Source organism: Vulpes vulpes, chromosome 3 (genome assembly GCF_048418805.1).
Source record: "Vulpes vulpes isolate BD-2025 chromosome 3, VulVul3, whole genome shotgun sequence".
Taxonomy (NCBI): domain Eukaryota; kingdom Metazoa; phylum Chordata; class Mammalia; order Carnivora; family Canidae; genus Vulpes; species Vulpes vulpes.
The window spans coordinates 29,093,747-29,116,296 of NC_132782.1; the positions used below are offsets into that span (position 1 = coordinate 29,093,747).

Consider the following 22,550-nt stretch of genomic DNA (forward strand, 5'->3'; position numbering starts at 1 on the left):
AAAATTGTTTTTTAATTATCTGTAAAATTGTCTGTTACAAATCTTCCTCTTAGTCACTGCCTCACTTTCTAAACCACTAGTTCCCTCTACTAACCCAGAAAAATCAAAATTATGTTTTAATTTATTTAAAAAGATGTTTCTATATTTTTTTCCATAGAAGATATTCTTTTAGGGCACCATTGTCTGAAAAACTGGCTCACCATATTACAAAGGGATGTCGAGGTCTACGATTATTAAGTCAGTTTGGATGGAGGTTCTGTGGCATCATCAAAAGATACAGGAATTAGAGCAATTCTGTTACCTAGTTATAGTTGTCTTTTTTTAAAATCTGTCTTTAGACATTTAAAATGGAAAGTAAGATTTGACTTGGAGGGTAAAAAAAAATTAAGATTTATGTTTTGAAGATTCTTTTGGAAAATATAACCAAAGGATCAGGAGTGGAAGAATGGGGATTAAGGAGTCAAAAATCTTCACAAGTTTGGTTATTCATCATCTTTAAAAGCCATGATCAGACAATACCTTGTTTTTTTTGTTGAATATATATACATTGGTGTTCTCTATGATTGCTGATCTAGAATTTTAGAAAAATAGATACTTCTGTCCCAAAACTTTCAAGGTCAATGAAAAACAAAAAGTAAATTATGACGCAGCAAAATATAAAGCTTAAGAAAAAAAGAAAAAAGAAAAGAAACCAATGTCAGATGTTCCTCTATAATTTGGAATAAGTTCTGATAGATTAAGATGATCTCTGGCATAGAAAATAAATGCTAGATGCAAGCATGTATTTTTATAACTTTCATTTGTTTCTTCTTTTTAAAACACTGCTAATATACAAGTATAATGGCATTTGAAGATAATATTTCTTAAACTGAAACTAAAAATCATATTAAAATAGCTATCTTACAATAGATCCACAAGAAGAGTGATTGAGGCGTTTGTTTTTAATGCTTGTTTTACCTTCAATTCCAGGCTGTTTGCAGAAATTCATTTCAGAATATAAGAAAGCCTGATATCACCAAGGTAGAGCTCTTAAAAGATGTTCAGAACAAAAAAGATCTTATCATTCGGTTAGTAGCTCATGATATTTATCAAGAAGATTCAGTCAATACCATAGAAGAGGGACTAATGTCTGAAGATGAAGTTGTTTTGAAAGAGGTTACACAAGAAGGATCCTTAGAACAATTTGAAGATCAAGTGAAAGAAGCCACGAAGCCGGTAGAAAGCACAAGCAGCCTGAAAAAATTTTTGTCTCTAAGCAAATGTTGTCAGTCCACACCCAGTGTAAATATTGAATGTATTGAAGCAACCTCAAATCACATAATAGAACCTAAGGCGAGAAAAGTTAAAAGAACTATTGCTGAGCTTGACATGGCTACGTGCTCAAGAAACATGACTGAAACAGGCTCTTGGGAGAAAAAGCCACAGAGTAAGGTGAATGAGAAACACAACTGTCAGTGACAGATATCCATGTTTCCATAGAGTAGAGATCTTCAGAAATTCTGTCCAAGAATGTATCTTAAGTAGCCAGAAAAGAATACCAAAATTGTTCTAGTCTCCTCCTAAGCCTGGTAATATTTATAGTATAAAAGAAATCATTAACAGACGAAGTCATGAAACTCCATGGAAGGACAGCAGATAATGGAAAGAGACCTAGAGTAGTTAGAAGCCCAAGGAGAATAGAGGACAGAAACCATTGAAAAGAAATGCAAGTTAATGGTTTAAATCTATTATTTAACAAATCCCAGTCCTTTTGTATTTTGGCTGGTAAATACCCATTGAATATTTGTGTAAAGAAAACTTATATAGGTAAGATTGCCCTAGAAATTGGGTCAATGTCGGAGGAAGTAAAAAAGACCCATATGAATTTAGATTGAGTTTGAATCCTGACTCTCACTTAATAGCTATGTGTCTTTTGGGTGAGCCAACTTTTTCTTAAAAGTTACTTAGCCAACATGCCCAAAAGTAACAGGCATCAAAATATCTTAAACATCACCCTTACAACTAGCCCATATCCTCCACTGTCCTCATGGGGTGTAGCTCTTGTCCCTACTATCATACACCCCTCAAATGACACTCTGGATTTCAGTGATCATTAAGGTTGGCCCTGTCCAAAAACTGGTACCAAAACATGTTTTTGAAAAGTATATATGATGTGATATTTCCTGGTGATAAAATTCTATTGATTATCCAGTTGATAGGATTCCTGGATTTACGCAAAAACTGAGATGAACAAGAGAAAAAGAACAGAGATACAATTCTGTTCCAATCATAACCTTAACAGGTAACTTAACACATATTCTGATGTATCAATTGGGAAGCTGCGCATTATTTCATAACCAGATGCAGTCTTCAGAATAGCTTTCTTAAGCCTCATAATCAGAAAAGCTGATTTTATAGATAACTAAAGAAACATTATATTAGCAAAACTTAAAATGGATTAAATGAACTATAATCCCAGTAATAGTAGCTATTTTAAAATTTTAAGAAATTCCACAATAAAGATATTCTCATAAAAAAAATATGGCCATGAAATCACACTGAATTCCTAACAAATATATTAGAGGACATATTAAGAATGTTGACCAGAAAAGCTTCTCAATTGACCAGAGTTATGTCCTCTGTTCCTTTTCTTTTTCAACTCAGTAAGATATGATTTAAAATATTTGTAAAGTGAAGAAATGGAAAATTATATTCTTCGAATACTGCTTAAATTTATATTTAAAGTCTATTCAAACTCCAATATTATATATCATCTTCCCTGAGTCATTTCCAAAAAAAAAAAGTATCAGAAAGAGACCTTTTCATTAGAATTATGGGATTCATCCATCTTTTAAGTAATCTCTAGAAGTTTTTTTTTTTCATTATAGTGTAGATTAGAGTACAAAAAGAGACCTTTTCATTAGAATTATGGGATTCATCCATCTTTTAAGTAATCTCTAGAAGTTTTTTTTTCATTATAGTGTAGATTAGAGTGCAAAATATGCCAATAAGGTGAGAAAAGTACATGTCAAACTGTACTTTATGTCACACATGGTTTTCACTTTTCCAGAAAGAAGACAAGACTCTTAATAATGAACCAACACATTACTTCATACATAGAATTATGAGTTCATCCTCCTACAACCAAGAAGATCTGATTTCATCTGCCAGGTACATGAAATTAAAGCAATATAACAATAGAAGTCTGAGATAAAAATTATACTTATGGGGAGAATGGCGTCCCTGGTAAAATTAGGGTTGGGCAAGTATTCAGCCTTAGACTTTCTTTCCCTCACTCCTTATTCTTCCCTCCTATAGCTTCCCATTGAGGAGACTTGTTGAGGCCTTCCTCTTTTCTACGTAATCCCTCATTTCTAGTTACCTGGTTTCTACATCTTTGCTAGTATAGCAGTGTCTTGGATCAAGAATTTGCTAGTGTGTTTTGGTTTTGGTTTTCATTTTTGTTTTCAGTGGGACATAGGCACAATGGTATCTGCACTATCAACCCAAAGAGTTCCTAGTCAACTCTCTTCAGTAGTTAAATGTTCTAGTGCATATAACTGCCCGTAAGAAGAATTCAAAGATTAAAGGAGGCAGTGTAAGGTAGAGCATTCAGAGATGAAGTCTAGAAAACAATGGATCTTGATAAGGACCTCTAAGTATAGAGAGCATTTACATGAGAAGATAATCCAGGTTTGGACGACTATTAAAACAAAGTCTGGAATGTGTGGCCATTACAGGGGACAGAGAGAGCAAAGCATACTGTAGACTTGAAATCTAATAACTAAATCTAGAAGAGTTAAAACGTGATTAAATATTTTCTCAAGTTTCTGAATATTCTCCTAAGCCAGAAGAGGTAACATTTTAAATTATAGGAGAAGAAAAATCTGCCTGGTTACATTTCTTTCCACACAGCACGAAGCAATTGTTTCTGTCTGACACTGACGCACTATTTTGGGGACACCCATCATTGCCTCTTTTTCCTACATAGTAGTTACTTTAAAATGCATTAGTAATACAAGCACCTCTCTATTGTTTATATCAATGATGAAGACAGAGGGCACAGATAACATCAAATAAAAGACAATTCAGAGCAAGATGGCAGACCAGGAAACTACAGGCCCTTGTTTCCTCAGGAAAACAAACAAACAAAAAACAAGTACAATCTGACAAAATAACTTTATGTGAGCTCTCAAAACCAAGAAAATATTTGCAATAATAAAGTGAATGTCTAATCAAGGAAAAGCCACATTCAAAATGGTAGGAAATTCCAGATTTTTGTTTGCATTTGTCTAGTCCCCTCTGCAACATGACAAGACACGGTTGGGAAGAAATGGCCCAATTCCCAGTTCCCTCTCTTGGGATGGAAAGAGCAGATTAGAACTTGTTCGTATTGTGCTTCTATCCGTGGGCTGCCTGAGGGAATGTTTCTGTCTCACCTAAATAGACTGAGACAGTGGCACAGTTTGGAGCTCTGCCTGGAAATCACAGAAGGAAGCTCACGGGTGCCACAGTGTGTGAAAATCACAGGGGACTACAAAATGCACCTGAGAGCAGGAGATTACTGCCAAAAGTATACAATGAATATTGAAGACCCTGAGAAGAAGCACGATGGGAAGCATTCTTGGGAAATAAAACATTTAAAAGAAGATCAGAGGGAAGGGAGTCCTTGAAGTTTGGCTGGGAAGATGGCAGAAGGAGGACCCTAGGCTCATTTTGTCCCGTGGACACAAGTAGGTAACACCCATGCGAGTGCAAATAACATAAGCAATTACCTGAAGACTGGTATGGGAAACTCCACAACTAAAGGCAAGGAAGAGGTCATGTTGAAAAAGGTAGAAAGGGTAAAAACATGGTCTCAGAGCCAAATGCACAATGGCCTTCATTGGTAGGGAGCAAGCCAATGGCATAGAGAAGGGCAGAAAACAGATTTTCATACAGAGAAGCCACAAATGGGGAGGATGAATCTCTGTAATATTTGCCCTTGAAAGTGAGTGGGACTAAATTTCATGAGTTCCTAAAACCAGCAGGACTTAAAGTCTGTTATTTTAAAAATCAGCAGGCTTGGCTGTGGTGCAGCCCAGAGGTGTTAGGAAGCGGAGTCCCTGCCCTTAAAAGACAGCCTGACAAACAGCCCATGCAGATACAGCCTAGAACCAGCAGTTTGAAAAATGCAGGGGACAGACAGGAGGAGAGTGGATCTGCTCATGTCAGAGTGTACCTGAGAGAGACAGGGATCATGAGGAGACCCCTCTGGGAACAAAGGAGATGTCAGGTGTCATGTCCTTCCCCTGCCCCCAGCATAAACAACGGCCACCTGTGGGAACCAGTACAACACTGACACTCCTTACCTAACTTGGTTGGATCAAGTCCCATCCCCCAACACTTCAGCAGATTTACTCTTCTCGGTCATGCTCACTTCAGTCTTGACACTGCAAGCCCTTCCCCCCAGAAAACCAGCACAAACTCAGTCAATACCATATCACCTGACCCCTGAGTATTTTGCAGGACCTCAGTTCCAGCGGCAATGGGGAAAGGTCTCACTTTGCAAGCAGACCACTGCACACCTTGCTGCCTACACTAGGCAAAGGCAGCCTCTGCAAACAATTGGACTAAAGAAAAAGGAGATGGTCTCTCTCTGCCTATGTCTCTGCCTCTCTTTGTGTCTCTCATGAATAAATAAATAAAATCTTAAAAAAAAGAAAACGTCATAAACAAAAACGCATTTAATACACCTGAACTACTGAACACCATAGGTTAGCCTAGCCTACTTTAAACATGCTCAAAACACATTAGTGTACGGTTGCACAAAATCATCTAACACCTATTTTATGACAGAGTGTTAAATAAAAGGCAAAGCATAAGGAATATAATCAATGATAGTGTCGTATGGGGGCAGATGGTAGCTACACTTGTGGTAAACATGGCATAATGTATAAACTCGTCAAATCACTAGGTTGTACACTTGAAATTGATTTGAAATTAATATAACGTGTGTCAACTATACTCAAATTTTAAAAAGTAATTAAAAAACTCATGGAAAAAAAAACTCATGGATTGGAAGATTAACTATTGTTAAGATGTCAATAATTATACAAAGTATGCTACGTATTAGTATTTTATAAGAATTATATTTGACGGCATTCTTTTTTTGGCAGAAGTAGAAAAACATTCATTCTAAAACTGATATGGTCTCTCAAGGGACTCCTAATAGCCAAAACAATGCTGACAAGAAAGAACAGAGTTAGATTTACTAATTTTAAAACCTACTGCCAAGACATGGTAATGAAAACAGCATGGTCCTGGCATAAAGACAGATATATGAAGCGATGGAATAAAATAAAAGGCCTATACATAGATTTTTTCATATAAGACCAAATGATTTTTGATAAGCATGCCAAGGCCATTTAATGGGAAAAGGATATTCTCAACCATGGTGTTGGGAAAACTAATAACTACACACACACATACACATGCACACACACACACACACAAACACACACACTGAAATTAGACCCTTAGCTTATACCAGATATAAAAGTTAACTCAAAGTGGATCAAAGATCCAAGTAAAGCTATAGACCTCTTATAAGAAAACATGGGGGGAAGGAGCACATGGATGGCTCAGTTAGTTAAGCACCTGACTCTTGATTTCTGCTCGGGTCATGATCTCAGTGTTGTGAGACTGAGCTCTGCGGTCAGTGGAAAAGCCACTTGGGATTTGCTTTCTCCCTCTCTTCCCCTCCCCTGCCCCCTGCTAGTGCACATGTTCTCTCTCTCTCTCTTTCTCTCTCTCTCTCTCTCAAAAACAAACCAACACACACACAGGAAAAAGCTTCATGACATTGGATTTGGCAATAATTTCTTGGATATGACACTAAAAGCACAAGCAACAACAAAAAAATTGCATAAACTGGACTCCACCAAAATTAAAATCTTTTAGCTCCAAAGGATAGAGTGAAAAGTCAACTCAGAACGGGAGAAAACTCTTGCAAATCATCTATCTAATAAGGGTTACTATATATAAAGAACTCCTGTAACTCAATAACAACAACAAAAAATCAAACAACTTGATTAAAAATTGAGCAAAGGAGTTGAATAGATATTTCTTCAAAGAAGATATACAAATGGGCAATAAGTACATGAAAAGATATTCAATACCACTAATCATTAGGAAAATGCAAATCAAAGTCACAATAAGATACTGTTTCACACCCATTAGGGTTTCTATTGTCAAAACAGAAAACAAAACCAAACAGAAACAGAAAATGACAAGTGTTGGCAAGAAAGGGAGGAAATTGGAGTCCTTGTATATTGCTGTTGGGTAATTAAAAATGGTGCAGTTAAATAAATAAATAAATAAATAAATAAATAAATAAATAAATAAAAATAAAAATGGTGCAGTTATAAATAAAATCTTTAAAAAAGGGGGGTACGCCTGGGTGGCTCAGCAGTTGGGCATCTACCTTTGGCTCAGGGTGTGATCCCAGAGTCCCGGGATCAAGTCCCACATCGGGCTCCCTGCATGGAGCATGCTTCTCCCTCTGCCTATGTCTCTGCCTGTGTCTTTGTGTGTCTCATGAATAAATAAATAAAACCTTTTAAAAAAATTAAAAAATTAAAATGGTGCAGTTGCTGTGGGAAACTAGTATGACAGTTTATCAAAAAATAGAATTAGCATATGACCCAGCAATCACACTTCTAGATATATACCCCAAAGAGTTGGAAAGTGTCACTCAGGTATTTGTACACTCGTATTCATAAGCAGCATCATTAACAGCTGGCAAATCACTGATAGATGAATGGTTAGGCACAATGTGGAGTACTCATTCAATAGAATATTATTAAGCCTTAAAAAGGAAATTTTGGTACATGCGTCGCATAGGAACCTTGAAGACATTAAGCTAAATGAAATAAGTCAGGCGTAAAAGGACTGTGTACATGATCCCGCTTATAAGAGATGCGTCAGGTAGTCAAGTTATAGAGGCAGAAACCAAAATAGTGGTCACTGGGAATAGAACGAGAGGGTAATGTGGTGTTAATATTTAATGGGTTCAGAGTGTCAGTGGAGGAGGATGAAAAAGTTCTGGGGAATGGGTCGTGCTGATGGCTGCATAATAATGAGAATGTATCCAAGCACAGAACTGTACACTTAAAAATCATTAGGTGGCAAATTTCGTGCTATGTGTATTTAACCAAGATTTTAAAAGTGGGGGAAAAGTCAATTGAAAAGTGATTTCATTTGGTTTGGAAACTCTGTGATAAATTATTTCAAGTTTTCTTCCATATGAAGAATAACTGACAGGTTGTTCATTTGATTAACCAGTAATTTCTTCACGTTCAATTAAGACACAGAAAATGAAATGTTCTCTTTCTTTTGTTTTAGTGAGACTGAAGATTTCACCACAGATTCAAACGACAAATTATTAGAAGGTTGGATTTACTATTTTTCTTAAATTAGAAAGCATTCGAAAGGAGACTGCTCTATTGCTTTAATGAACTTTTTAGTTATTGCCTTTGTTTGTTTACTGCTTTGATGAATTTTTAGTGATCAAACCTGGGGTTGATACTTTTTCTTTTCCTGTGAATTTACCTATTTTTTGGAAAATAATCCAGCACTACATCACTCAGGTGTTAAAATGAGCCAACTCATTTGCTTTTGCCGAATTGCTATCAAGATCTTATTAATGATTTTGACCAAGCAAATGGTGACATTGTGAATTCACATTTACCATGCTCATGTGAAAGATATTCATAAAACAAGAACGTATCACACAATAGCTTTTATCCATTATACTAGGATTTAATGATTTCTTACCCTTCCCTTTGTACTTAGCCCTACCAAAATGTACAAAAAAAAAAAAATATGTGTGTGGAGGGAGAGTTTTTGAGCTAAATTTATTTTCTCACATTAATATCTGACTAGTATGGATTTAACTTTTTAAAAAAATATCTATTAGTACCTACTCCTTAGAACATTCATGAGAACTTTTTGGTTGTCTATTTTTTGAAACCTCAGAGAATCAATGTGGTTCTAACAGTGATCGTACATACAAGAGGGAGAATGTCATGTTTATTGCAAAGTGGCCTCAAAATCAAACCAAAGGTTTACCATTGGCTATTTCAAACACACAACCCACTCAAGGAATTGCTTCAAAAACATATTCTCTCAGCTTGGAAGTAAAATGATTTTTTTTATTAAGATGATTCCTAGAATAGCAATAAATATGCCTGAATTCCATGAACACACCATAATCAGATGACATCACAATAATCACTGATCATAGCTGGAGGATGGAATCATTATGCTGCCAGAGTCAGAAAGAAACCATCATGTTACCCCATCTCCTCTGGGACACCAAGAACCTAAAATAGACATGTAGTAGGAAGACCATTTAGTAAAATGAGAGAAACAATGGGAATAACTTCTGAGAGGCACAAGAATTCTCTTTTGGTTGTTTTGGGATTGAGGTACCCATTAGATATTCAAGTTGAGGTGTCACATCTGAAGCAATAGGATGTTTAAGATTGGAGTTTCATGGAGAGGTTAGAGCTGGAAAGTTATATAGTTTCCTATAGATATACAAATTAAATCTGAATATCTGAGTTCCTCAATTAACAGGAATTTTTCTGTGACTTCTCATTAAAACATAGTGTATCCTGGGAAGTGGACAGCCATTTAGCCTGGAAAATTAAAAACTTGTATGACATGGAATGATAGCCCTGGAAGTAAACCCAACACCCTCAGTCATTTTAAAGTAAATATCAGTTCAATTATGTGCAATATAGAGATGGGCAGTTTAGAAAGGTTATCAGCAATAAAATTTTACCAATACTGTCAGATAAGTGCAATAATCAGTCCCTCTCGTATTTGGGTTCATTGAGGTTTTACTACTACTTTTCTTCCCAAAGCCTACATTGACCTAAAGGATAACGCAGAGAATGACCACTTGTGTTGGCCCTTGACGATTGCATGTCTATAAAATAGACAATTTTTATATGTAAGATATCTCCTTGCATCCTTTTTGTGAGACAAGCAGGGAAGATGGTCTCATTCACATTCTACGTAATGAGGACACAGAGTCAAGTAAGTTAGATTCAATTTGCCAGTGTCCACACAGCTCTAAGCAGTGAAGCTAAGACTCAAATTCAGCTTTTCTGCTTCCCTAGTGGTGAGTCTTTGTGAAATGTTCACATCATCTCTTACTCCTTCAGCTAAATTTGTTTAACAGGCATAGTAACCTCCCCTGGAACTCAGGCAGCTCTTGGTTCTGCAGCACTTCCTCTTGGTAGTGTCTCAAAAGTCTCCTGGTTCTCACTGAAAGCATTTCATAAGACCAGCACTTTCCTGTTTGCTCCAATTATCTGCTTTTAATTAGCTATGTAGAATCAAAGAGCATTAGAGCTGGGAGGCCTCTAGGAATCATCTATAAGGTAATCCCTCAATTTACATGTAAGCAAATAGGCCTATAGAGATTGGATAGTTGTGCAAAGATATGTGGCTACTAAGTTACAGAGGCCGCCTCTCCTACCAAGTCATGTCATCTTTCATAATTCCTGAAGGAAAGTCTAAGACACGCCTCAGAATTCTGGGGATCTCTCCCATTTCAGTTTTGTTCCCATGGTCTGTACACTGAAAGTAACAATTTCTTCCACCTGCCTGAATTCTAGAACTCTCTGATGAAAAATAATAAGACCATGTATGTCTCAATATTATTCATGCCTCCAAAAGAAAAATAATATTTTTCCTTCCTCCCCCCACCCCCAACAGGAAATTCTCAGGAGCAAAGGCCAGAGAATTCAAACAGTCTTAAGGTAAATATTCTTCAATAAACTGTAATTGCAGGATGTCTTGGTGGCTCAGCGGTTTAGCGCCGCCTTCAGTTCTGGCTGTGATCCTGGAGACCCGGGATCGAGTCCCACACCGGGTTCCCTGCATGGAGCCTGCTTCTGTGTCTCTGCCTGTTTCTCTCTCCCCCTCTCTCTGTGTCTCTCATGAATAAATGCATAAATAAATCTAAAAAAAAAAATAAAAATAAATAAATAAATAAATAAAATAAAATAAAATAATAAAATAAAATATAAAATAAATAAAATAAAATAAAATAAAATAAAATAAAATAAAATAAAATAAAATAAAAAAATAAAATAATTGGCATACAGGAGGTCCAGCAGACTATGAGCCCAGTTTTCAAGGTCAAATCAGGGCTTATGTGGTAGACGTGAGGAACGTCAGAGGCGCATCCCTATTCCCAATTTCCTCCTGCTCAGATCTCTCCCTCTCCCTAATTAAAATTCTCACCTTACAGTTAAATTATTCCTTGCTTAAGTGCACAGAATAAGCCACTGTTCTTCCCTAGCCCCTAAATCCAATTCCATTCCTAACCTCTGCAGCCTCTGAAGAAAGCCCTACAGGGAGTCACTTGTGCAGGGCAGGGAGGCCCAAGTGAGAACTGGTGGAGGCAGGGAGGGAGTAGAAGCTTCAAAAATAGAGGAGACTGGCTTGTAGCACATGAGTGCAGATCCCACCTATTTTTCTGTATTCCTAAGGACTATTAAAAGGCAGCTTTCCAAAGGGCCCAGCTACTCTCCACCATAAACTCAGATTTCCTCTTCCTTAATCCTTTTTGGAAGTTTCCAGTGAGGGCCAAAGCTATAGATCCTCTTCTGCTTTTATCACTTTGTTTGTTGGCTCAATTGAATCCCACTTTTAATTGAGTTTCCCCAACACCGTGTACCACATAATCTGTCAATTATCCAATCCCTTCTCATCATAGTAGTTTTCAGAACAAAATCTTACAAATCCTTATCTCATGCCAACCCCTGACGATGATGGGCTAGTTCCTCATTCAACCTAATCTTCATTTATGAATGTAAACATCTATTTCGCAACCTCAGGCTTAACTTAGGCCATATTTTCCAAGTAAACTCACATGGAAATAACAGGGAGACAGAGAATTTCTAGACTGATGACCTGATTACAGACTATTCCTTGTGCTAAGCTGAATCTCTGGCAAACCTGGACCCTTTTGTCTCCCTGCCCTTCTCCTCGCACCTTTTCCATGGTGAAACTAAGGTTGAAATTGGTGTTTCCAATTCAGTTCAATGTAAAGTGAAGTAAGCACATTCTACCCTGTCTCTCTCTCTCTCTCTCTCTCTCTCTCTATCCCTTTTAAAGATTTTATTTATTTATTCATGAGAGAAACAGAAAGAGGCGGAGACACAGGCAGAGGGAGAAGCAGGCTCCCTGCGGGGAGCCTGATGAGGGACTTGATCCCAGGACCCTGGGACCTGAGCCAAGACGCTCAACCACTGAGCCCCCTGGGTGCCCACCCCCTCTGTTTCTCCCTTTTTGGCTAAAAATTTTGGAAAACTACGAGGCTGCTTAAAAATAAATAATAGCAGGGGTTTGAGGAGAGAAATAAAAACTCAAAGAATCACCATGAGTTTCCTGCTGCTCCCCCTGCCATGTCCTGGTTTAGACTCAGAGCACTTCAAATCCTGGAATTATATAGAAAGAACAGGCAGAAAAAACCTTCAGGAGAAACCATTGCCCTCTCACCAGAATTAGGAAGAAGTTTTTGTGGAGTGGGAATTAGAGGAAGCTCACATTCCACACGCACCTCCACTTGGCTCTGCCTCCAGGCAAGTTTCAGACATGAAGCTACTCAGCAATGGCAGCAGAGGCTGCTGAGGTGCTTGAAACTCAGAGAAAACACGTCCCTCTGACCAGAAGAATTAGGAAAAGGTCTCCAGTAACCTGAAGAATATTAGAAGGAAACTTTTTTTTTTCCTGCTACTTTTTTTTTCTCTGCTCCCTTTTGTCGTTTCACTCTAAACATGATGCAGTTATGAGCCGTGGGAGATGGCACAGAGGGAGGGCAGCCACAGCATTCTCGCCAAAGAGCCAGAAAAGGAGACTTCTGAGAGATAGAGATACTGAAGAGGAAAAAAAAAAAAGTCAGAGGGGAATCATCAAAACAGGATCCCCTACAAATCTGTCTGAAGTCTCTCCTGAGCTGTGAATGTATGGAACTGATCTGAAGTTATATATATAAAAAAAAAAAAAGGCTTTGAGATCTTAAACTATAGCTTTAATAGTGGTGCACACAGAGATACAAAAAAAGTATTGCCAAGACTTTAGAAATTGAATTTACATTGGAAACACAGCCGTAGAAGGCAGGGTGGGATGTGTGGTCTGAATCTAAGTGCGTTACCTACTTGAGCAAACAAACAAACAATCAACCATCTCCAGAGGAAAGAAACGCCAAGTGTTAGAGATAGTGGAAAAAAAAGAAAGTCTGAGGATTATCAAAAAAAAAGGATCCCCTACTAATCAATGCAGCCAAGGTTTTGGGAGGTGATTCTAACAGTGTTCCATAAAGAAATGGCAAATACTCTTAAATCTAATGTAAAGACAGATGTTTGCCGCAGAAAGTATGTGTATTTACCCATTTCAGACACTCGGTCGCATCTGCCTTCTGCTTTTAGGTTAGAGATTCTCTAGTCAGTCTCACACATGTGGGCATTTTTTAAAAAAGATATCAATATCTGCCTCACCCTCAGAGATTTAAATTCTATTAGAGTTGTGGGACCCAGGGATTCATATTTTTTTTTCAAAAATGTCCACAGATAATTATTGTGCACCAATACTGAGAATCCGTGCTTTACAACCTCAGTTTTATTCCTTAGGTATCCTGCTTTGAAATATATTAATTTATAAATTGCCTGAAGTCCTCTTGGAGAAACTATGATAAAACTCCTCTTAATAACTGGTGGTCTTTACATAATCTATGCATATTTTATAGTCCATATATTTAGGCCTTCTTTTATTTCTCTTCGTTGATTTCCTTATTTAATAGCTAGTATCATAAAATATATACGATGAAGTCCAGCAACCTATCCCAGTCTATTTTATGCCTTCCAGAGAAGACTACTGCTTCTGCATTCAAAGAGATGATAACAGGCTAGAGAATAAAGCTAGTTTCTGAGCCATGTTCCCTACCTTACTAGGTCGGGCCACAGAACCACTTTATTGCTCCAGACCCCAAAACGCTTAAGATTTCCATAACAGGAGATTGCAGTTACATAGTGCACAGCCATTTTCGTTCCCCGCTTACCATTATCTCCAGTATTAGAAAATAATTTATATCATTTGTTACTTATTTCAATTTACCCAAAAGATGGAGGGGGCAGACAGAGCTGGCATTTTTTGTGAGGTAAGATGCCTGGGCATCATTTAATGGTGGCTGAGGCCCACATTAATGACAAGGGTAAATCCTAGGTGCCATAATTGGCAAAAATTATCAGCCCAAGTCTCTGAGAATAGTTCTGAGATTTCAGAGAACAGAAAACTATTCATGTAAGGTTCTACATAAACATCCATGGCTGTACTACATCTTTGGAGGGATTTCTAAGTATCTTTAGTGTGTTGTGTCCAATAAAACATTAAGTATGTACTTTGCTTTGTCTTGCCAGTTTATCACCATCTTTGAAGGAAACAAGAATATTCATGGCAGTGGGTATTCCTCAAAAGAAGTCATTTCAGGTACAAAATACATATCCTTTAACATTCCTCTTGGAATAACTGGCTCCTGCCTTTAAAACTGACAGCTATTATCCATATGAGATTGAAATAATATTATGTACATGTATGTGTGTATAGTAAATTGCAGCTTATTATGAAGTTCTTTTACTTTAACCCCAAACCACAGTAATAAGTAATGGAACTAACATTTATTAGGTACCAGATTTATCTCCATTTTATTGAAGAGGAAAGTGAAAGTCATTGAAGAGAAAAGTGAGAGTAGGTTACTCAAGGTCACCACATAGCTAAGCTGCAGAGCTGAGGTTCAACACAGATCTGCCCAACTTCAAAGCTTAAGCTCATTCAGTATGACCATGATTCATTCATTCAAATGCTCACGGGAGCCAGACCAGTAATATAAACAAGAGAGGAGGTAGGTTGAGTAGGGGTCTCTGGTGCACTGGAGATGGCATGCCCCCTCTATAGGAGGGAGCTGGACACAGGTCCAGTCACTGACAAACTGGGTTGTTGCTAGATCTCCAGTTCAAGTCTTGACATTTTTCAAAACAAGCTGGAGATGAAAGTTTTATGTGAAAATTCCCGACTTTTAAATTTTATCAAATAATTCAAAGCTTTTGTGAAATATTTTTGTGGACCAAACAAAACTTGTCTACATCCCTTACTCCATACTAATCTCCCTCTGTCAATCATAAAGCCCTAATTTACAAAAGAGAAAATGGAGGTAACAATTGCCTGAGTTTACAAAGTCAACAAATGGAGAGCTCTCAGAGCTCAAAAACAGATCTTCTGACTTTGATCCTCCATTCTTGCTTTCCTCCATAAGGTGGTTCCATATTGTAGCCGCTGCATTGCAGAATGAGCCCCATATTGGGTAATGGCCAAAGTTAGTCTATAGCTTTGCTATGAAAAGAACTATCAACAGACAAACACAGGGGTTCACTAATCTCTCTAGGGATGAGTTTCACGTATGTCATTAACCTATGATACTAACCACCCACAGGTCTTGAACAAGATAAAGAGAATCTAATAATAGATGCATATTTGAGAAAGTGTCCTCGGGAGATATCGTTCTTCCTACCTCCCTCACAAGAGTGTTAGAAGGATCAAATCAAGAGTCTATGTGTTTTTAAATCCCGTAAAGTATTTTAAAATGTCTCTTTCTGAATTCTATCTGAATCATCAATGCTGTAGTATAACTTCTCTCAGTTAGAATGTCTAATAAATAGCCATATTATTTTTCTGCTTTGTCCACAGAAACTGCCAAGCCTAGTATTTCCAAACAAGGATCTAAAATGCTGGCGAAGGTATCTTCAGCTCTGTCAAAGGTGTTTTCTCGAACCAACACCAATATTTCCAAACCTTCCTCATCATCTCACCAGGATGAGCATGAAAGCTTTTATACCTGATGCTTACTTTCCTTAGAAAATAAAGTGGTTTTTACAGCAGAACATAATGTCCTATGAGGTGATGTTTATAATACTAAGCAAAGTTTTAAGAGCAAAGAAAAGTGCAGTAGTGATCTGGGTAAGAGAAAGTTTTGATGAATGCTTTTGATAAGCATCTTGGTATGAGAAGAGGCAGGGCATTAGTATTACCTGTGTACCATAAGGATAGAGACAAGAAAAAAAAATGAACCCAGTAGCCAGTCAGCACTAAGCAACCACCAAAAAATGACCTTGGATGTTTCCTGTTAAGTTTTTAGAGGGTGTTTTCACCAAAATAGTTAGGGAATTTAGATGACACTCAAATGAATTTTATAACACAGCTAGGAAATGGATTCATTCACTATTAAAGGTGTATTTGGAGGTTCAAATAAAAGTATACCCAATATATAAAATCAGTCTTTCCCATCCACAGATAATGTCTCATCAGTTTGTAAAATACCTCCCAAGCAAAAGGATCCAACTGTGGATAAAACACAAAGAAATTAATTACTGTGGATAAAATACTATGTATGCATAGAATGACTCCTGTAACTCAAACAAACAAACAAAACAAAACCTTTTTCAGAAAAGGTATTTTTGTGGATAAAAATACCATCAATAAGTAAATTGTTGGTCAGCAGTCATTAAATCCTTTATATAAATATTTTTCATGAATATAAATAAAGGCTTGATTTGTAAGAACATAAAAAGTAATGAAAATTTAACAGGAACAACTGCCACAGTGATAAAAGAAACTTTTCAAAATCAGTTAACGTGCTACTCTTTGATACAGATTCAACTTCAGCATGTTTGCCACTGGAATCCAAGAATCTTGTTTAAAAGATCCAGAACAGCAAAAAGTGTCAATCATCATCACTATCTACCCTAATGCTGAGTCATGAATTTTTAGAGATTGTGACATCTCTTTTATCTAAAATTTTCTTGACAGTAGCCAGTGCTACAGTAGAAACATCTGAGAAAATTTTGTTTTACAAAATTGGAGTTTAATAAAGTTAGGGAGGTTATGATAGGGAGCTCCAGAGAAAAGGATGTGATTATATGGTAGAATTTCTACATTCTAACGATAATGAAGTTATTCAATTAGTAATTTAGTCTATGATAATCTCAAATTATTTGATCTCAAAGATCACACAAAATAATGTAACTTATAGATGTAGATGTTTTCAAAAGTGATAGTTGATGAGAAATGACTGGCAGTCCAGAACTATTTTTAAAAGAATTCTACCAATGGGCTTAAATCGACAAGTATTAATTGGAAGTTTCCTTACAGATGTCATCAGAACCACTGATGTTTGATATCTTATGCTCTTAAGCTGTCTTTTAACATAAGATTTTGCTGTAAAAATTTTTATCAAAGGTTTTATCCACCTTTTCAAAAGCTGATAAGAAAATAAATCTCTCCCAAGGGAAATTCAGTTGGATTTCAAGGCACTCTGGTTCATGTAGTTCTCAGATACTTTTTATGTAAAGGCCAAGACAATAAACACTATAGTTTTGCAGAGTATATGATCTCTTTCCAAGCTATGCCATTGTGCCTTTGTAGCACAGAAGCAGCCATAGAAAATATATAAACAAATAATGTGGCTGTCTGTGATCCAGTGAAATCTTATTTACAAAGAGTAAAACTTGAACTTTAATTTTCACATCAAAAATATCATTCTTCTGATTTTTTTCAGTGATTAAAAATTGTAAAACCATTTTTAGTTTGCAAGCTGGTCAAAAACAGATGGCAGGCTAGATTTATGCCATTGGTGGTTGTTTGTTTAGCCATTTAATGTAAAATATAAAAATTTGGGACCCATAGATTGAGTATGATATGAAGGACACAGAATTTTCTAAAAACAATAAACTTTACTAGTGAAGTACATTACCAAAAAATGAGTGATTATTCAAAAACTCAGTAAATTTCAAACATTTATCTCTTTAGTGATTTAGTTATTGAATATATTGCCAAGAAGGCACATAACCTTCTGTTAAAATATACCTTGAGTTAGAAAAAGAAAAGTTAGACCAAATTTAATTTGAAGCTGAATTTCTAGTGAAAGTTATTTCTTACCTTGGGAATAGCTAGTCAAAATCAATCTACTAAATGCTACTAAGGTATTCATTTAATGCTACTAAATTATACATTTTTAAATGGTTAAAATGGTAATCTTCTGATAAAATGGTTGCTTTTTTCATAATAAAGTTTAAAAATATTTTGAAAAAGAAACCACACAAATTCTGGCTGTAAAGACTCCAATAACAAATAAAAAATTTACTAGAGGTGTTCAACAGCAGAGTTAAGCAAAGAGAAGAAACAATCACTGAACTTGGAGCTAGGACAATTGAAATAATTTAGTTTGAGGATCAGGAAGAAAAGGAATGAAGAAAAGTACATATAGCCTAAAGGACCTATAGGAGATCCCATGAAGCAGACTAAAATATGCAATATGCAAATCCCAGAAAGAAAGGAGGAAGAAAAAGGGACAGAAAGAAAATTTGCAGTATACCTTCATATATACCACAAATCTTTCCTTTTTTTTTTTTTTTTTTTTTTTTTTTTTTTTTACTGTGTCCTAAAGCCAGATGTCCTCAAGTTGCTAATTTTATACACCAGTTTTAATTTAGGAGCTTAGCTGGTCAACAATTTTATCTCATACTCTATTTTTGGAAAAGCATAGATTTGATGACCAAATGCAATGTGCAATTTTCCTCAGCATGGTCAGAAATGCATATAGAAGAAAATTTTAAGGCATTGTTTTCTTATATCAAACTCTTCTTTGTCTAATATCTAACTTGCACTTTTTCCTAAAGGTGATCTATTACTGAACCAACAGATTATTGCATAAATAGAATTGTGAGTTCTTATTCAGATATCTAAGAGGATCTGATTTCATCTGCTGGTTATATTCAGTTAAAGCAATTAAAAATATAATTCTGAGATATAATTTATGAGTTTGCTAAGATAAGGCCCTTGACAACATTGACTACTTGACCATTCCTCCATTCCCCAACTCCCTAGTAAAGTCAGTTCCTAGACCTACCTTTTCCATCTGCTTCCCCATTCCTGTTTCCCTAATTTCTACTTTCTTTTCTTGAGACCTACTTTGCTGTGCAATGATATGATGGATAAAATTGTTGCTAACATGTTAGATTCTTTAATTGGGAGACAGGCACTTAGCAAGAGGGCCTTTGCACTCTATCCCTTTTTACTTTAGGCCCTTATTTTTCTTTTTAGTGTTCAATTTACCCAGTTTATAAATAAATCTTAACTCTTCTTAAACCTGTAAACACGATTTATAATCTGTCACTTAAATGGTTACTTGCAAATATAGTAATTTATGTTAGAATTGAAAGCACTACTTTTACTCATATTTTTTGTTTAATACTAAGTCTATCATTTTGGCAGTGTGGAATTACAATAAACATTTACCAGGGTTTACAAATTTCATTATGCAAATTCTTTAAGATATTTCAAAGTACATGAAAAAAAGTCTATTTTTCTCAAGCATTCAAAATATCTACATCTCAATCTAGACAACAAATGCTTCCTACTAATCAAACTTTTAAATGTAATAAATTGGATTTTTAAATTAGAAAAAAATTCTAAAGTATTTCAAATACAGCATAAAGAAAAACATAATGATTGTAAAATTTGTCAAGTACACCCCCACACACATATAGAGACAAGTATTATTATGATTGCAAGAGAGCTTTAAGTGTTGTGACCAAAAACAAGATTTTTGGTGATGGATTTCATTGGTGGGTATCTAATATGAGAGTGCCTGAAATGACTGAAGGTTGCCAGAAACAACTCAGTGGTCACCATTCTAAGGACCGAACCAATCTAAGAGCAGTGATCATGGAGGCACCCCAACTGACAATATTTACTCAAATGAAAAGTTATCTTCAAAAGACTATTTGTTCTCTGACACATTATTTAATGGACTGAATATATAAGCAAAAGAGACTACTTAAACAGGAAAGACTTAAGATGCTATAGATTAAGTAGTTTATTTCCCAATAAGCAAAATGCGATTCCACAAAAGTCCATAGAAAGAGATATTAGAAAATTTAGAGAAAGACAAAGAGACTAATGTTTTCTCTGAATGCCTGAGTATAGCCTGAATAAATTTGCAAAGGTTGTGTCTGGAACTTTTGGCTATGGCTTTGAAGAGTTTAATAAAACCGTCCTCTTCCTCAAAAAAAGTATAAAATTAAATGAAATTGTTAAAGCGAACAATGTGAGGAATATGAAAATAGACCTAGGGCAAACAAAAAATTGGGAAGGGGTTATTCATAACAACCTGCCATAATTTCAGGTAAGAACAGAAAGAGATCTGGTTTTGCATAAGGCTGCTCCTATCATCTCTCTCCAATTTGGTCACCTGGGACAGTTTTTTCCAGGCATGGATGACCACCATAACCAGAAGCTTTTTTCTAGAACAAGCACATGATTTGAGGCAGAAGGTAAAAACCTGAGGTGATTTTCTCATTAATGGTAGTAAACTCAGTAGAAAAGAAAGGAGAAAAGCTGACACTGTGCTAGGACTGGTTTGTAGTCATGGTTGGTACACAGAGAGCTCTGTGGGGATTGGCTTATAAGGTGAGATAAGCTATCCGCACATTCCTGGCTAACTAAGACACTAAGTACAAGCATCAGGGATACTTGAGAGACCCTGAGATCTTGGATACTGAGGTACCTCAGATACTAAAGAAGTGAAAGCCCAGAAAGAATAGAATACTGGCTGTATTTTTAATGGATTCTAACACACATACATGATTCAAGTGAGGTTTAAAGCCTTAAGGACTTAAGGCATCTGAGCATATCCTCTTCCCCAGTCATTGATACATAGCTCCACAGCCCCAGAAGTGATCATTAAGATACCAGGCTAAGAGCTAAATAAATAGAGTAAAAAAACATGAGGACAAATATATCCAGATACATTCTTTGAAGTGACAGATTTTGTGACTTAATCCAGAAAAGTTACCAAAAAATTTTAAAAATAAAGCAAAATAAATTTAAAAATTTAAAAATAAAGCAGACTTGTTATATTACCTAAAATGTACAGTTGTCAGTAAAGTTAGGAAACATGCAAAGAATCGGGAAATTGTGGAGGGCTGTAAGAGGGCCCAGATGTTGGACTTAAGAGACAAAGATTTCATCCATTATGTAAATGCTTGAAAAATTAAGATAGCATAAAATGACTCAATAAATGGGGTTTGGCTACTTTTCTGTTATTTTTAGTTTAATTATATTGCGGTCTGAGAGCAGACATTATGTGATTTATATACTTTTGAATTTGTGAAGGTGTACTTTGTGGTCTATTTTGGTGAGTGTTTACTGTATGCTTGAATGTGCATTCTGTTGTTGTTGGATTAAGGAGTCTGTAGATGTCAGTTAATTATCCAGTTGATTTTCTGCCTGCTCAACCTATGCATTTATAATAGAGGAGATTGAAGTCTCCAACTGCAATAGTGGATTCATCTATTTCTTCTTGCAATTCCATTAATTTTTGCCTCATGTAGTTTGTCACTCTGTTATTAGGTGCACACATGTTTAGGATGTTACATCTTCTTGGAGAACTGACTCCTTTATCATTATATAATGTCCTTCTTTATCTCTGGTATCTTTCCTTCCTTTTAATTTTACCTCTAAAATTAACATAGCTACTTCTGCTTTCTTTTGATTAATGTTAGCATGGTATATTTTTCTTCATATATTTATTCTTAATCTATATGTATCTTTATATTAAATGAAGTTTCTTATAGACAACAACCATATAATTTTTTACCCACTCTGACAAATCTCTGCCTTTCATTTGGTGTATTGATATTCAAAGTAATTATTAACTATAAAGGAAATTAAAGATCAAAACCCAGTAATCTTGGGATCCCTGGGTGGCGCAGCGGTTTGGCACCTGCCTTTGGCCCAGGGCGCGATCCTGGAGACCCGGGATCGAATCCCACGTCGGGCTCCCAGTGCATGGAGCCTGTTTCTCCCTCTGCCTGTGTCTCTGCCTCTCTCTCTCTCTCTCTCTGTGACTATCATAAATTAAAAAAAAACAAAAATTAAAAAAACAAAAAAACAAAAAAAAACAGTAATCTTACCAAACTTTATAGATAATTTTTTATCAGATAAATGTCAGAGCCTTTACTGGCAAATAAACTGGTACAAATATTGCCATATTATAAATTAAATTGATCATTTGAAGTTCTCAAAAGCACTAAATTATAAACACTTCAACATAACAGGAAAACTGTGCTCTCAAATATTTCTATGCTATAACACTTAAAAAACTAAGAATGCAAAAAAAAAATTAAAAAATAAAAAAAAACTAAGAATGCTCTCTAAGCTTTCAAAAGTTGAAAGTATAATGAAATATATTTTGTGAGGAAGATTATTTTGTGATAGTACATTTGGTAGTTGGCCTTTACTTTGAATAAAATCACATTTGGAATTTCTAAGAAATATCTTAATTCAAAATTTCTTACTGAAATTTTAAGAAAGTTATAGCAGAGAAGTAAGTTGGGGAAAATGGAGAGTTATGATAATTAAATTATTTGTAATGCATAAAGCACTTAGGGTAGACTGAT

At 35.9% G+C, this 22,550-nt stretch overlaps 1 protein-coding gene across 1 annotated transcript in view; it reads left to right on the forward strand.

The window, feature by feature from the left end:
- The window catches only part of FSIP2 (fibrous sheath interacting protein 2), an 81,121-nt gene extending 65,189 nt beyond the window's left edge, over positions 1-15,932 (forward strand). The window contains exons 19-24 of the mRNA XM_072751256.1: positions 970-1,431; positions 3,050-3,150; positions 8,365-8,411; positions 10,750-10,793; positions 14,457-14,526; positions 15,781-15,932. Of these exons, the coding sequence (XP_072607357.1) occupies positions 970-1,431; positions 3,050-3,150; positions 8,365-8,411; positions 10,750-10,793; positions 14,457-14,526; positions 15,781-15,932 (876 nt within the window). The remainder of the gene's footprint in view (positions 1-969; positions 1,432-3,049; positions 3,151-8,364; positions 8,412-10,749; positions 10,794-14,456; positions 14,527-15,780) is intronic.
- Positions 15,933-22,550: the final 6,618 nt, after the last annotated feature.